Source organism: Bubalus bubalis, chromosome 11 (assembly GCF_019923935.1).
Source record: "Bubalus bubalis isolate 160015118507 breed Murrah chromosome 11, NDDB_SH_1, whole genome shotgun sequence".
NCBI lineage: Eukaryota > Metazoa > Chordata > Mammalia > Artiodactyla > Bovidae > Bubalus > Bubalus bubalis.
In genome coordinates, this window is record NC_059167.1 from 48,850,236 (window position 1) to 48,865,042 (window position 14,807).

General features: G+C 38.0%; 1 protein-coding gene across 3 annotated transcripts in view; it reads right to left on the reverse strand.

Moving 5' to 3' along the window:
- NEDD4 (NEDD4 E3 ubiquitin protein ligase) overlaps window positions 1-14,807 on the reverse strand; it is a 146,382-nt gene that overhangs the window by 89,556 nt on the left and 42,019 nt on the right. The window contains exon 5 of one of the 3 annotated variants that reach the window (XM_006074923.3): window positions 10,711-10,764. In XM_006074923.3, coding sequence (XP_006074985.1) covers window positions 10,711-10,764 — 54 coding nt within the window. Of the gene's footprint in view, window positions 1-275; window positions 1,907-10,710; window positions 10,765-14,807 lie in introns of those variants that run through there. The other 2 variants (XM_006074918.4, XM_044925047.1) reach the window with 2 other exon arrangements.

The window sequence follows — 14,807 nt, forward strand, 5'->3', positions numbered from 1 at the left end:
CTTCTTATGCTACAGAATGTTTTATGGCTTAAATCACTTTGGAAAGGTTTTTTTTTTTTTAATGCATATTTTGTATGCTGATAAAATAATAAATAGAGTGAAAAACTATTAGGCATTTTTCAGATTCACAAATATCAAGTTCATGACTACAAAGTACTTGCTAGCTAAGGACCAAAAAAATATATAAAGCAGCCAAGTTATAATAAATTTTACCAAATATTTCACAGAGCTATTCTAGTATAAATTAACATTTTCCAAAACCAAAGGAAACTTACCTTACAAGAATGCTTTAAAGAATTAGGTAGTTCTTTTGTGAAATCTCTGTTGCTGTCTCTGGTTAAATTATCAACTTTACCTTCATTTCCAGATGCAAACTTTATGAGTAATTGAGATGGTCCCCCCTTAGAACAATTGTGCTTAATGCTAGATAAACAGGAAACATTTGGATAAGTTCCCCCCAATGAAATACTTCTCTGTAAAAGAGCATGGTTTTTGTTTATCTGTAAATTTGGTCTTTCCAACTGTCCATTGATATTTATTTGATAATCTACATTTTGGGAGGATGGTAAACATGCAGATGTCCTATGCATAAGCTTAATAAACTCTGGATCAGAATTAAGCTCAGTTTCTGACATCTCTGGTTTACAGTCACCATTTGCTGCTTCACAATCTAACGCAGTTGCTTTCTGTTGGGTAAAATGCAGTGAAACACAAGAATATCCTTCAGATGGCATTTCACAGACAGTCTGATTTGGACTATTATTTGCAATAATGATTTTCTTTTGTAATGAGCCCTTCCTGTGAAGAGGTCGTATGTCTCTTACTTCTCCGGGAGTACAGACTGTCTTGGATAACCGAAGTCCATTGACAGCTGTTGAAAGAAATCCCTTAGCACTAGTGCCATCTTCATTGTGGGCAATTTCACTAGGAGAAATAATAAACTGGTGTGAGGTCTGATAGGATCCTTTGCTCGAAAGAGTACCTGTACTTGTTGGAGAAGTTGGTGGGGTATCTGAAGGACTCCTAGGAAAAATGACTAAGGATGAACAACGTTTTAGTGGAATTTTCGAGTTCCTGCTCACTGGCAATTTCATAATCTCTAGTCCATGATCCAAGTCATCCTGGACAAAGGGAACTGTACTTGTACTTCTTGAAAAAATTTCACATGGAGTAGTATTCCTGTTTGGCATACTTCTATTGGAGGCGCTGTCAGAAGATAAATTTCCACCAAAAAAGGTATCATCAGTTGGTGGAAAAGTATAACCACTGCTGTCACTGATGATACTGTTGGTGTACGACCCTCCACTGGTGATACTTGTGCAGGACCCATAATCACTACCATTGCTGCTGTAAGACCCATTTTCACTGGCTGCAAAGTTACTAAGACTACCACTGCCAATGGCAGGACTGCTTAAGAGGTTACCATCATCCATGGCATTCAGTTCATTATCAACCACAGCACTGCCATCCTTTAAGACACAAGTAAACGAAGCATCATCACCATCAGCTAAGACATTGCCAGACTGAAGACATCCACTGTACCTTGTTGGTTGTAATGATATCTGCAGACAGCTGCTCTTTTTATGAACATTTTCAGGTGAAGGAAAAGATGATCTTTCCCGAGACTTAAGGTTTTCCTTTATTAACGGAGCTAGTGCAGTCTGTTTGGGAGTCAGCTTCATTTGAATCACGTTCGCCGTTGAAATCCGTGTTGGTCTCGTGAAGCACATGTGAATGCTGCTATCCAAATCATCTCCGGAGGTTTCTGACAAAGGATAAGTATTGCTTCTTCTGGCTGCAAAGTGCAATCGTAAGCTTTGTGCCATTTGTTCTCATTTCCAAACATGTTAAGGGCTGAGAGTCATAACAAAGATCTCTGTCGGTAGACAGGCTAGAAGCAGCTGCACTGCAGCAAAAGAAAAAATCATTTGTGGTGCCTGAAAGAGCTCAGAAGTAGTAGTCTTTATCCTAAGTAAAACCTTAAAGACCAGATAGCATAGAAAGAAAAAGACGGTCCATTACTGAGACTGACGTTTTCAAAATGTCTTGAATTGCTTGTAGTCAAAATGCCTTCACTTAAAAAAGCACTTGATTTCCAGCGACCTTTAAGCTGAGCTCAGCGGCAGCACACTGCCTCAAACACTGCCAACCTTGTTTCAATTATACCTTCTCCAATTTGCATGAATGAGTAACACAAGAACAACAATCTTCTAGCATTTCAAGTTGAAACAGTATTTTTTTCACTTCAGCTCTACTAAATGAACATTTAACTCTGTGAATCACGGTGCCTATACTTTCTCCAGCAGAGTTTGACCACTAATATTTTTACCCATAGGGATAGGATTACAGGAAGTTGGTAGGAATGAAACTCCATGTAATTGAGTATCAAATCAAGGATTGCATTTCCAAATAGTGGCCATACTAGGAATCCAGTCAACTTAGTAAATGTAGAAAGGAATATAGACTGTTAATATTTTTAAAAGGAGAAAGTTCAAATGTTTGTATATATTTGGAAATACCAAAACTTTGGGGGTGAATTAAAAGTTTAGCATTAAACCAAACATAAATATTTTAGTTTCCAAAACACTACGTACTTATAAAAAGTGAAAGCTGAAGGATCGAAATACAAAATTTGCCTAGTAATACTATTGCAAAAATTGAGCATACGCCTGAGAAAAAAACATTTGTGAGAAGCTGTCACCAAGCATTTTCCCCTGTAATTTTAAGGCCTTTCCAGCCAAGCAGTACAGTCTTTAAATGATTCCATTTATATTTTGACTATTAAAATTCTGCCAAGAAATAGCCTAAGCAAACATTCCATTAAAAATATATGCAGATTAGACAGAAAAACTATACCCCAATATAGTTTGAGCACACAAGATATTTTATTCCACTGTCTATGCAATTCATTCACTTAAGAGAGTGTTGTGGTAAGTAAAGAAGTCTAAAAAGGATTTAACACATCAAATAAACATATCTCATTGCCAACTCTATTCTGAAAAACTCTAAGAGCTCTTTGCTGGCCCCTACTGGTGCATTGAAACAATTCATTTAGTTGTTTGATATCTATAAAGAAGCATAAACCGTATGGCATATTTCTTTATATAGACAAAGCACATACTTGTTTACATTTTTGAGTACCAGCACTGGCCTAAAGATGGAATTACTTACTACTGCTGATAAAGCTCCCGCAGGAGAGAACAATAAACTGTTTGTCCTTTTAGACGTTGTGATTTTGTATATATGTATATATATTTCTGCTTTGTATTTATTTAACCTTTACTTTATTTTCAGTTTACTAGGTAATAAAAGTTTAATATTTTAATTTCTCCCCTAAATGTCATAGACCAAGGTTGGTATTCTATCTGAAAGAAACACATTTATTTTTAAATAATACTCTAGGGTATATTTAAACTTCTTACCTGAATTTTACAGCTGGAACTCCAGTAATAAATATATACTGGCTCATTCATAGGAAAGTAAAAAGTAAAATAGTTCAGTTGTTTACACCACATAGTACTACACCCAAGTTGTACTTTTCTAAGTAAGTTTTTTTTCCTAAGTAAAAGCAAATATGTAAAACATATACTTGCACTTTGTTTAAAAAAGAAAAATTAGGATAGATCTGTTCTCAATCATAGTTTTCTAAACAGTGTTTTTAATCAATTAAGACAGGACAAAACAGAAATATGGAATTTACTAGATTCTATTTCTGACTAGAATGAGATACTACTATGTTTTAGAATGTGTACAGTTGTAAACTTAGTAATAAAATTGTTATGTTGTTTTGGTTTGGTATAATCTACATTATGATTTTATAGACTTCAGTACATATTCCCTTATAATCTTTTTTTCTTTATAGAAGGAAGAGTCCTAATCTTTTCACTATGCCTTCAAAAAACTTCAGCTTTCCTTCTCGAATTAAGTTAGGGATGACTCAATAAATGAATTATTTCTAATAAGCTAATCTATGAGATCAACCACTCATGCCTGTAGTCTAAAAATTCCAGTTAATCAGCAAATCTCTTTTGGGTGTTAATATAAAATAATTAATTGAATAAGCATTTTCTCTTTCTCTTATAGTAAAGCTACAGTAAGCTTCACTCTAAATATCAGCTTCATGTCCCCTAACTACATTTTAAGCTTCCAGGATCACGACTAAGCATATCTTCTGATCCTCCTGAGATCGCGCTGGAACGATGTAAGCACCAAGTAACACCAGAGATGAGGCTGCAGGGATGGTGGATGGACCTAGCTACTACTTCTAAAGAAATATCAAAACACTGCAGCTGGACAAGAAGGCAGAATACTTGAAACATTTGCAAAGAGGGCTTCAGCCAAGGAAAAGTAAGAAAACCAAATGCAATTCCTTGTACTCTAGGCTGCGTTTCAATTCTAGAAAGGTTAAACAGTTTGCATTACTGGCTCTGGTCTGGGATTGCACAGGATCTGTACCACTAATAGAGCAGTGTGCAACCTAGAGAACCTGGGATAAAATGTAGCCTCCTGGCCAAAGAGATGCCAAGAGAGGAGTATCAACCCTAACCTCAAGGGGAGAAGAGTTGGAGAGTGATAGCAGACCTCACTTGGGAGGAATCTATGCAAATCATAGAGCATTTTATATTCTAGAATGAAACAGATCATTTTTTAGGATTAGACAGAAGCTCAGGACCCCACATTCTGAGATATTTAGATTTCGATTATCTACACAGAAAATAAATGTGATTATATACCCCTATGGACAGGCTCAGGATTATACTAATCATTGACTAGAACTCTGAAGGTCGATGTCCCCTGTGAGGCTTAATTGCGCATGTTGACTTGGCTAAGTTTTGAGTCAAACACCCATCCAAGTGTTGCTATAGAGTTATTATTTAGATGTGATTGACACTTAAATCAGTAGACATTAAATACAGCAAAATGCCCTCCATAAATTGTGCGTTCATGCTAAGTCACTTCGGTCATGTCCAATTCTTTGCAACCTCATGGATTGTAGTCTGCCAGGCTCCACTGTCCACAGGATTCTCCAGGCAAGAATATTGGAGTGGGTGGTAGTGGACCTCAATCAGTTAAAGGACTTAAGAAAAAAGACAGATTTCTGGAAGCAAGAATTCTACCTTAAGACTGTAACAAGAAACCCTGCCTGAGTTTCCAGTTTGCGGCCCAGCCGTACAGATTTCAGATGCCTTACTCCTACTTGAATCTGCAACCTGCCAGTACCACCTCATGGATTTCAGTCGCTCCAATGCCTTAAAATAAATCAATCCCCCCCCCACCTCATTATCTCTCCCTCTCTTATTCTCCATGTGCATGTATGTGTACCCTATTGGTTTTGTTTCTCTGGATAACCTTGACTAACACAATCACTAAACTTGAGATGCACAGCATGTCCACCTAGAATATGAAATATAGGAGTCTCCTAAGGCTTCAGAGGCTGGATGTGTGCAGACATAGCTCTGGGGTAGTGACACACATGTGTCACTTTGGGTAGTAGCCAAAGATGGAGAAGCTCTATACCGTGAGCAAAAACAAGACTGGGAGCTGACTGTGGCTCAGATCATGAACTCCTTATTGCAAAATTCAGACTTAAACTGAAGACAGTAGGGAAAACCACTAGACCATTCAGGTATGACCTAGATAAAATTCCTTACGATTATACAGTGGAAGTGGCAAATAGATTCAAGGGATTAGATCTCACAGACAGAGTGCCTGAAGAACTATGGACAGAGGTTCATGACACTGTATAGGAGGCAGTGATCAAGACCATCCCCTAGAAAAACAAATGCAAAAAGGCAAAATGGTTGTCTGAGGAGAAGTCAAATAGCTGAGAAAAGAAGAGAAGTGAAAGGCACAGAAGAAAAGGAAGATATACCGATCTGAATGCAGAGTTCCAAAGAATAGCAAGGAGAGATAAGAAAACTTTCATCAGTGATCAATGCAAAGAAATAGAGGAAAACAATAGAATGGGAAAGACTAGAGATCTCTTCAAGAAAATTAGAGATACCAAGGGAACTTTTCATGCAAAGATGGGCACAATGAAGGACAGAAATGGTATGGACCTAACAGAAGCAGAAGATGGCAAACAGAAAAGGTGGCAAGAATACATGGAAGAACTATACAAAAAGATCTTAATGACCCAGATAACCATGATGGTGTGATCACTCATCTAGAGCCAGACATCCTGGAGTGTGAAGTCAAATGGGCCTTAGGAAGCATCACTACAAACAAAGCTAGTGGAGGTGATGGAATTCCAGTTGAGCTATTTCAAATTCTAAAAGATGATGCAGTTAAAGTGCTGCACTCAATATGCCAGCAATTTTGGAAAATTCAGCAGTGGCCACAGGACTGGAAAAGGTCAGTTTTCATTCCAATCCCAAAGAAAGGCAATGCAACTACCACACAATTGCACTCATCTCACACACTAGCAAAGAAATGCTCAAAATTCTCCAAGCTAGGCTTCAATAGTATGTGAACCGAGAACTTCCAGATATTCAAGCTGAATTTGGAAAAGGCAGAGGAACCAGAGATTGGATCACAGAAAAAGCAAGAGAACTCCAGAAAAACATCTACTTCTGCTTCATTGACTACATTAAAGCTTTTTACTGTGTCGATCACAACAAACTGTGGAAAATTCTTAAAGAGACTGGAATATAAGACCACCTTACCTGCCTCCTGAGAAACCTGTATGCAGGTCAAGAAGCAAGTTAGAACCGGACATGGAACAATGGACTGGTTCCAAATTGGGAAAGGAGTACGTCAAGGCTGTATATTGTCACCCTGCTTATTTAACTTATATGCAGAGTACATCATGAGAAATGCTGGGCTGGATGAAGCACAAGCTGGAATCAAGACTGCAAGGAGAAATATCAATAACATCAGATATACAGATAACACCACTCTTATGGCAGAAAGTGAAGAGGAACTGAAGAGCCTCTTGATGAAACTAAAAGAGGAGAGTGAAATTCAACATTCAAAAATCTAAAATCATGGCACTTCATGGCAAATAGATGGGGAAACAATGCAAACAGTGAGAGACTTTATTTTCTTGGGCTCCAAAATCACTGCAGATGGTGATTGCAGCCATGAAATTAAAAGAAACTTGCTCCTTGCAGAAGAAAAGTTATGACCAACCTAGATAGCATATTAAAAAGCAGAGATATTACTTTGCCAACAAAGATCCACAAAGTCATAGCTATGGTTTTTCCAGTAGTCATGTATGGATGTGAGAGTTGGACTATAAAGAAAGCTGAGTGCTGAAGCATTGATGCTTTTGAATTGTGTTGCTGGAAAAGACTCTTGAGAGTCCCTTGAGAGACTGCAAGGAGATCCATCCAGTCCATCCTAAAGGAGATCAGTCCTGAATATTCACTGGAAGGACTGATGCTGAAGCTGAAACTCCAATACTTTGGCCACCTGATGTGAAGAACTGACTCATTGGAAAAGACCCTGATGCTGGGAAAGACTGAAGGCAGGAGAAGAGAATGATAGAGGATGAGATGGCTGGATGGCATCTCCAACTTGATAGGCATGAGTTTGAGAAAGCTCTGGGAGTTGGTGATAGACAGGGAAGTCTGCTGTGCTGCAGTCCATGGGGTCACAAAGAGTCGGACACAACTGAGCGACTGAACTGAACTGAGTGACATAGAAGCACTAACTTTTGCATTGGTATATGTAGAATTCATTTAAAGGCACATCAGTCTCAAACATCCCATCACCCTTAACAACACCATTACCAAACTATGATAGTTTATAATCCCCAGGTTCTTAAAACTGGCTGAAAAAATATCACTTATATTGCAAACATTTTCCAGAATACTAGAAATTCTTTCTCCTTAAAGTATATTTGCTCTTTGCCATACATTCCAAAGAGAACCTTGCTAGGAAAAGGATGTGTCTCTAACTTAGTTGTGAATGCTACAGGAGAAGGTAAAATGGCATTTACAGTGCACAGGTCAATTTACTGCTACACAATCAAGCTTGTTATTCCATCAATGGCTATAGCTTCTGTGACAACTCAGGTAATCTGTACACTTCAATTACCTGCTGGGACCAGCAACAAATCAGAGCATTACAATGACGTGCACCACTCTTAATTATTTCTTATTCCCTTTTGCTAGTAAAGCGAGCTTCTTAAGAAAAACTATATTTCTAATGCATAACAGAGTACTGAACACAATGTATGCCAAAAATGCATACTATACTTAATACACAAAATGTGATATCAGACAGCCATAAATGTACAAGTCCATGAACTCTAATCACACATTATATTAATGATGAAAAATTTTCAAGTGCTTTGATAGCTACTGTCTCATTTTATTTTCATAATGTATTTATTAGATAGGTAGGGCAAATACTGTTATCCCTATTTTTTAAGCATGAGAAAATATCTTCAGAAGGATTAAATAATTTGTACAGAGTTATAAGCTAATATACCAAAACACAAGTTGGACTACAAGGAATTCTGACTCTTTGGTATAGGGATCTAGAATATGCTGCTCAATGCATTATTTTATTTTTGCTTTTAGAAATATTCCATTGTTAATATCATAAGCAATGCTTTTTTCTTTTGACAAATCATGATACCCTGTATATACCCTATACACGGTAAATGCTCAATGAGTGTTAACACACTAATCAGAGCATGACAAATATTAGTTTTGGCAATGAAGAGTTGCACCATACTAAGATTACTGGCAAAAAGACTAGATAACTATATGCAGGTGGAAAGCATCAGCATGAGCTATCCCTCCTTGTGTACAATATGCAAATAATTCAAATAAAACAGTTCACCAATGATGTGCCCAAGAATCAGGGAGAAAGTCACATTGGTATCACGAACAACAGGAAAAATAACACAGTAATACCATGACCAGCAATTCAAGCCCAAAATATGAATCTTAGAGATACAATCATACATGTGTATCAGGAAACACAGCAAGAATGTTTATCAATTGGTAATAGCACAAACCTGGAAACAACACTCATATCTATTAAGGAGGATAAATACATAAATTGTGGTATTACAGCATTTGCAGATGAAGGGAAAACTATGCACTTGTGAAATACGTTCCTATGGATTGACCTCACAAATATATCATTAAGCCAAAAGCATGTCACAGAGGAAAGAATTATTCACAGTGCTACTATTTTAGTAAATCCAAAAATATGAAAACGGAAACCACTATGTTTTTTAGGGATACATATATACATGATAAAAGTTGTTAAATAGCAAAGAAATGATAAACACAACATTCAGGACAGTGGTTACTACATGTGGGAGAGAAAAAGGAAATGTTATTGGAAGGGTTAAAGGATGCTTTGAAGATTTTGGTAATGTTCAAGTTCTTAAGTTGAATAATAAGCATACAGACATTTGTCTTATTATTTAAGATAAATATTATAGTATACATATTTTTGTATGTTTATTTCATGATTACAAAACACCAATACTAAATTTCACCTGGTCCCATCAAGCAGGAAAACAGATCTGTAGCAACAGAAGGAAAAAGTGAAAACATTCTCCATTTTATTTTTAAAAAGGCAAAAATACAAACAGAAAATAAAAAGCTCTGTGACTAACCAAATGATAAGCAAATCATCAACATCTGTCACTGAGCCTTACAAAATTAGACTGCCAAGTTAGTGATGAAGTCTCCCTTGGCTGCAAAAAAGTACCTTTGCCTATAATGATACTAATTAATCATTTCATCTGAAATATCTTCAGTTGTGCTGTGCTGAGCTTAGTAGCTTAGTTGTGTCTGACTCTTTGCGACCCCATGGACTGTAACCTGCCAGGTTCCTCTGCCCGTGGAATTCTGTAAGAACACTGCGGTGGGTCGCCGTTCCCTTCTCCAGTATCTTCTGTTATTAGTACAGTTATCACATCTATAAAGCCAAGTGTTATACAGTCCAACACTAAAAATAGATTCTTTAAAAAATCTAGTTTCTATGTTAGCTACAAAATGAATAAAACTCTTTTAATTCTTGTTGTGCTTCTGTTTAGTAATTGATAAGCTTTGACTATATAACACTGTTCTTATGCCTCCATATTCAAATCTTACAGGTTTAAAATGTAAATGTAAAATGCTAAAAAGGTTTGAAATACAGTTTCAAGACAAATTAGGAAGAGGGTAGGACGTCAAGACAGTCTTTAGGAAATTAGGAATCACAACTATCCTTTTATAAAAATAAGAACAGGTTATATTTGCTTTTTGTCTCTCTGAACACTGGCAATTCTTTAGAGAACTTAATTTCATTAGTTAGAGAGGTTTTCCTTTGTATTCAATAGAAGAGTGGGGATAAGGGAAAGGATGGGATGTCATAACTGGATACAGGCAACCTCAAGACCTCCACTGGAGTGTGGAGGGGATGGCTCCTGAGTCTGGGACTATCAACCAGGGTACCAGCATAAGTGTGCAGGAAGGTCAGGCCAAGAGGCTGACTTTTCTGAATCTCCTGCCGTGAGAGACCTTGAGGAAGACCATGAAATCTGCTGAGAACTGATAATCAGGAGAGGTGCCAGGGAGAATAGAAGAGTAGAGAGGAGCACCAGGAAAGGTGGGAGAAAAAAATTCTATCCACTACTTTGCCCAGTCTTTCCATAACCACCTCGAAAGCATCTCTCACTTCACAGATTCCTGGCCCACTTTTGCTTGTTACTCAAGCATACCCTTCCTTCACAGTTTATGTTTGTATGGTAGGACTTACCAATCGATTTTCATCAAACACTTCAAATAGAAGCCGGTGTTGCTGAGGATGAACCTAAGGAAGGAAAAAACAACCTTTGCTTAAAAACAAGTGAACACTGGAACTATATTCAGTATCTTATAATAACCTCCAATGAAAAAGAATATATATATACACACATACCTGTGTGTTTGTGTGCATAATTGAATCATTTTGCTGTACACCAGAAGCTAACACACTGCAAATCAACTCTACTTTTAATGTTTAAAGAAGTGAACATCAAGCCACAGACACCAAGAAATAAATGCTTGTAAACATTGCCATTTCCTAATTCCTGTTACTTACAATGTATTTTAAATTACATGCGAAACTTAATACAAAAGCCAAGACTTGTCACATATCAACCATTTTCTAAGTTTTACCATAACAAAGTGGATTTGGTTTCTTATTTTCCCATTTTTTTCTAAAATACAATAAAAGACACAATTTCAAAAATTTAAATATTTGCAACCACTTAAAAATACAGACGGGATTTTATCTTATTATTAACTTTATTGCCCACTCTCACACGCTAGTAAAGTAATGCTCAAAATTCTCCAAGACAGGCTTCAGCAATACGTGAACCATGAACTTCCAGATGTTCAAGCTGGTTGTAGAAAAGGCAGAAGAACCAGAGACCAAATTGCCAACATCCGCTGGATCATGGAAAAAGCAAGAGAGTTCCAGAAAAACATCTATTTCTGCTTTATTGACTATGCCAAAGCCTTTGACTGTGTGGATCACAATAAACTGTGGAAAATTCTGAAAGAGATGGGAATACCAGACCACCTGACCTGCCTCTTAAGAAATCTGTATGCAGGTCAGGAAGCAACAGTTAGAACTGGACATGGAACAACAGACTGGTTCCAAATAGGAAAAGGGGTATGTCAAGGCTGTATATTGTCACCCTGCTTATTCCACTTATATGCAGAGTACATCATGAGAAACTCTGGGCTGGAAGAAGCACAAGCTGGAATCAAGATTGCCAGGAGGAATATCAATAACCTCAGATATGCCCATGACACCACCCTTATGGCAGAAAGTGAAGAGGAACTAAAAAGCCTCTTGATGAAAGTCAAAGAGGAGAGTGAAAAAGTTGGCTTAAAGCTCAACATTCAGAAAACGAAGATCATAGCATCTGGTCCCTTCACTTCATGGGAAATAGATGGAAAAACAATGGAAACAGTGTCAGACTTTATTTTGGGGGGCTCCAAAATCACTGCAGATGGTGATTGCAGCCATGAAGTTGGAAGATGCTTGCTCCTTGGAAGGAAAGTTATGACCAACCTAGATAGCATATTCAAAAGCAGAGACATTACTTTGCCAACAAAGGTTTGTCTAGTCAAGGCTATGGTTTTTCCAGTGGTCATGTATGGATTGAGAGTTGGACTGTGAAGAAAGCTGAGCGCCGAAGAATTGATGCTTTTGAATTGTGGTGCTGGAGAAGACTCCTGAGAGTCCCTTGGACTGCAAGGAGATCCAACCAGTCCATTCTAAAGGAGATCAGCCCTGGGTGTTCTTTGGAAGGAATGATGCTAAAGCTGAAACTCCAGTACTTTGGCCACCTCATGAGAAGAGTTGACTCATTGGAAAAGACTCTGATGCTGGGAGGGATTGGGGGCAGGAGGAGAAGGGGATGACAGAGGATGAGATGGCTGGATGGCATTACTGACTCCATGGACATGAGTTTGGGTGAACTCCGGGAGTTGGTGATAGACAGGGAGGCCTGGCGTGCTGTGATTCATGGGGTCGCAAAGAGTCAGACACGACTGAGCAACTGAACTGAACTGAACTGCAATGAATTCACTTTTTATTTATCAGGTTTGAACTAGTGAAAGGATGTTGATTTTATGGTAGCAAGTGTTCTGAATCCTTGTAGTACTGACTTGATAAAACTGATATTGCTTCTACTATATAAAAGCAGTCAAAAAGTATACACTGAGTTTTCACTTATTGTTTATATCTTACAGCAAGTAAAAATTAACATATAGTATTAATATTTTATTTTTCAAAGCCAATGCTTTTATTTTTGCTGAAATGTCTCAACATCAAGTTATTAACTGCTGCTGCTGCTGCTAAGTTGCTTCAGTCGTGTCCGACTCTGTGCGACCCCATAGACGGCAGCCCACCAGGCTCCCCGATCCCTGGGATTCTCCAGGCAAGAACACTGGAGTGGGTTGCCATTTCCTCCTCCAATGCATGAAAGTGAAAAGTGAAAGTGAAGTCGCTCAGTCGTGTCTGACTCTAGCGACCCCATGGACTGCCGCCTACCAGGCTCCTCTGTCCATGGGATTTTCTAGGCAAAAGTACTGGAGTGGGGTGCCATTGCCTTCTCCCAAGTTATTAACAATATTTACTAAATATCAAACAAAAAGAAAATCTTTAATAACTTTTTATACCAGAGGTTAAGATGGTGTATAGAACATTCTTACCTTTAAGTTCATATTTTCACTATGATAAATAAATCACATTAAACACAAATATATTAAAACTTTGGCTTATATGTCAAAAGCATCACTACCCTTCAGAAAAAAGTCCTATACATGTGACAAGGATATTGAGATACCCAGACCAATATCCGTTCTTCCTTATGTCCTTCTGATAACATAATCCTAATTATACCAGAAGCAATCTGCCTAGGGTCACCACAACTCTGGGGAAGAGGGGCATTAACTTTTTTAATTGAAAAGTATAACAAATTCAGAAAAGTATGACATTTACTAATCTTAAATATACAGCTTGATGACCTTTCATGCATGTTTACCATGTCATCATCACCCAGATAAAAATACAAAACACTCCATTTTTTCATGTATTGTTTTCTGTGTGAACAGTGCCCTCTGGACTTGTTCAACATTGAAACTCTCAGTAAGACTCCCTAAAAAAGTTCTCTTACACCTAGGGGTGACCAAAGAGGCCAGTCTAGTGACAGTCACTGGGTAGGACTTCTGGGAGAGCTCTTTAAATGGGGCTGACTCAGCTGGAAGAGCTGCGGCTTTTGCCCTTTGTACTCCTTTTTCCTATGTGGAACTTGGTTAGGACAGCTGGCACCCCTGCAGTCATGCTGTAACCACGCAGGAACAATGAGGGTGGAAGCCACAACTAAGGGCTAGATATGCCTTAGGGATAGAAAAACAGTGTAAGAGAATAATCCTTTCTAGGAAGATGTAGAGAAAATTCAGGGGAGGAGATGACACTTGAGCTAAGACTAGAAAGATGGGAAGAATTTGAGTAAGAAAATACAGAGAATACTCACACCAAGAAGATCACAGGGGAGAAAGGTAAGGGGGCAGAATGAGTGTGCTCTAAGAAAATCAACTAATAAGAGCATTTTTATGGTAGAAAGTCTTAAGAAAAATTTGGTTATTTAGGGAAGAGCCAGGCTGAAGGCACTGATACCCAGAAAATGAATTAAAACTTGATTGGTATGGGAGAAAATTAAGCTTTCAAAGGAAAAAAGTAAAATGATGAAGATCACATGTAAATATTATTTTGTGAGTGATACACAAAATAAACAGGACTAGAGAGAGACCCTGGAGTCCACAGGGACTGTGGCTAGTAATTCAGGCATGAAGTGTTGAGAGCTTTGCCTTTGATGGTCCCAGTGAGAACAGGGAAGAAGGTCATGAAAATATTTTAAGAGAAAAAAACAAAAAGTCTCAATGCCTAACAAAATACCTGGTAGACAATGTAGATGTTTAATGAATACTGCTAAGACAACAGATATCAGATGTGACCTGAACAGGCCTCTGCTGTCCTGGTTCAGACTATAATTAATAGCTTCCGAGCAGGAGGCTCTACCTCAACTATCTTATCTTCGAAATCTATCTTTCCTATTGTAACTGGAGTGACTTATCTGAAAGACAATTTCGGCTTTCTTTACTGCTGTACTCAAAAGATACTCCCAGTGGCCTAAAGAAAAGTATTCAAATACCTGGGCACAGAATGCTCTTCATGACCTCAGCCCAGCTTGCCTTTCGAGCCTTGTGTCCTGTAACTGTCCCCTGCCCACGCAGATACACCAACACCCTATGCTCTGATCACACAACAAACAGTCTAATTACCACTTACTGAGCTTT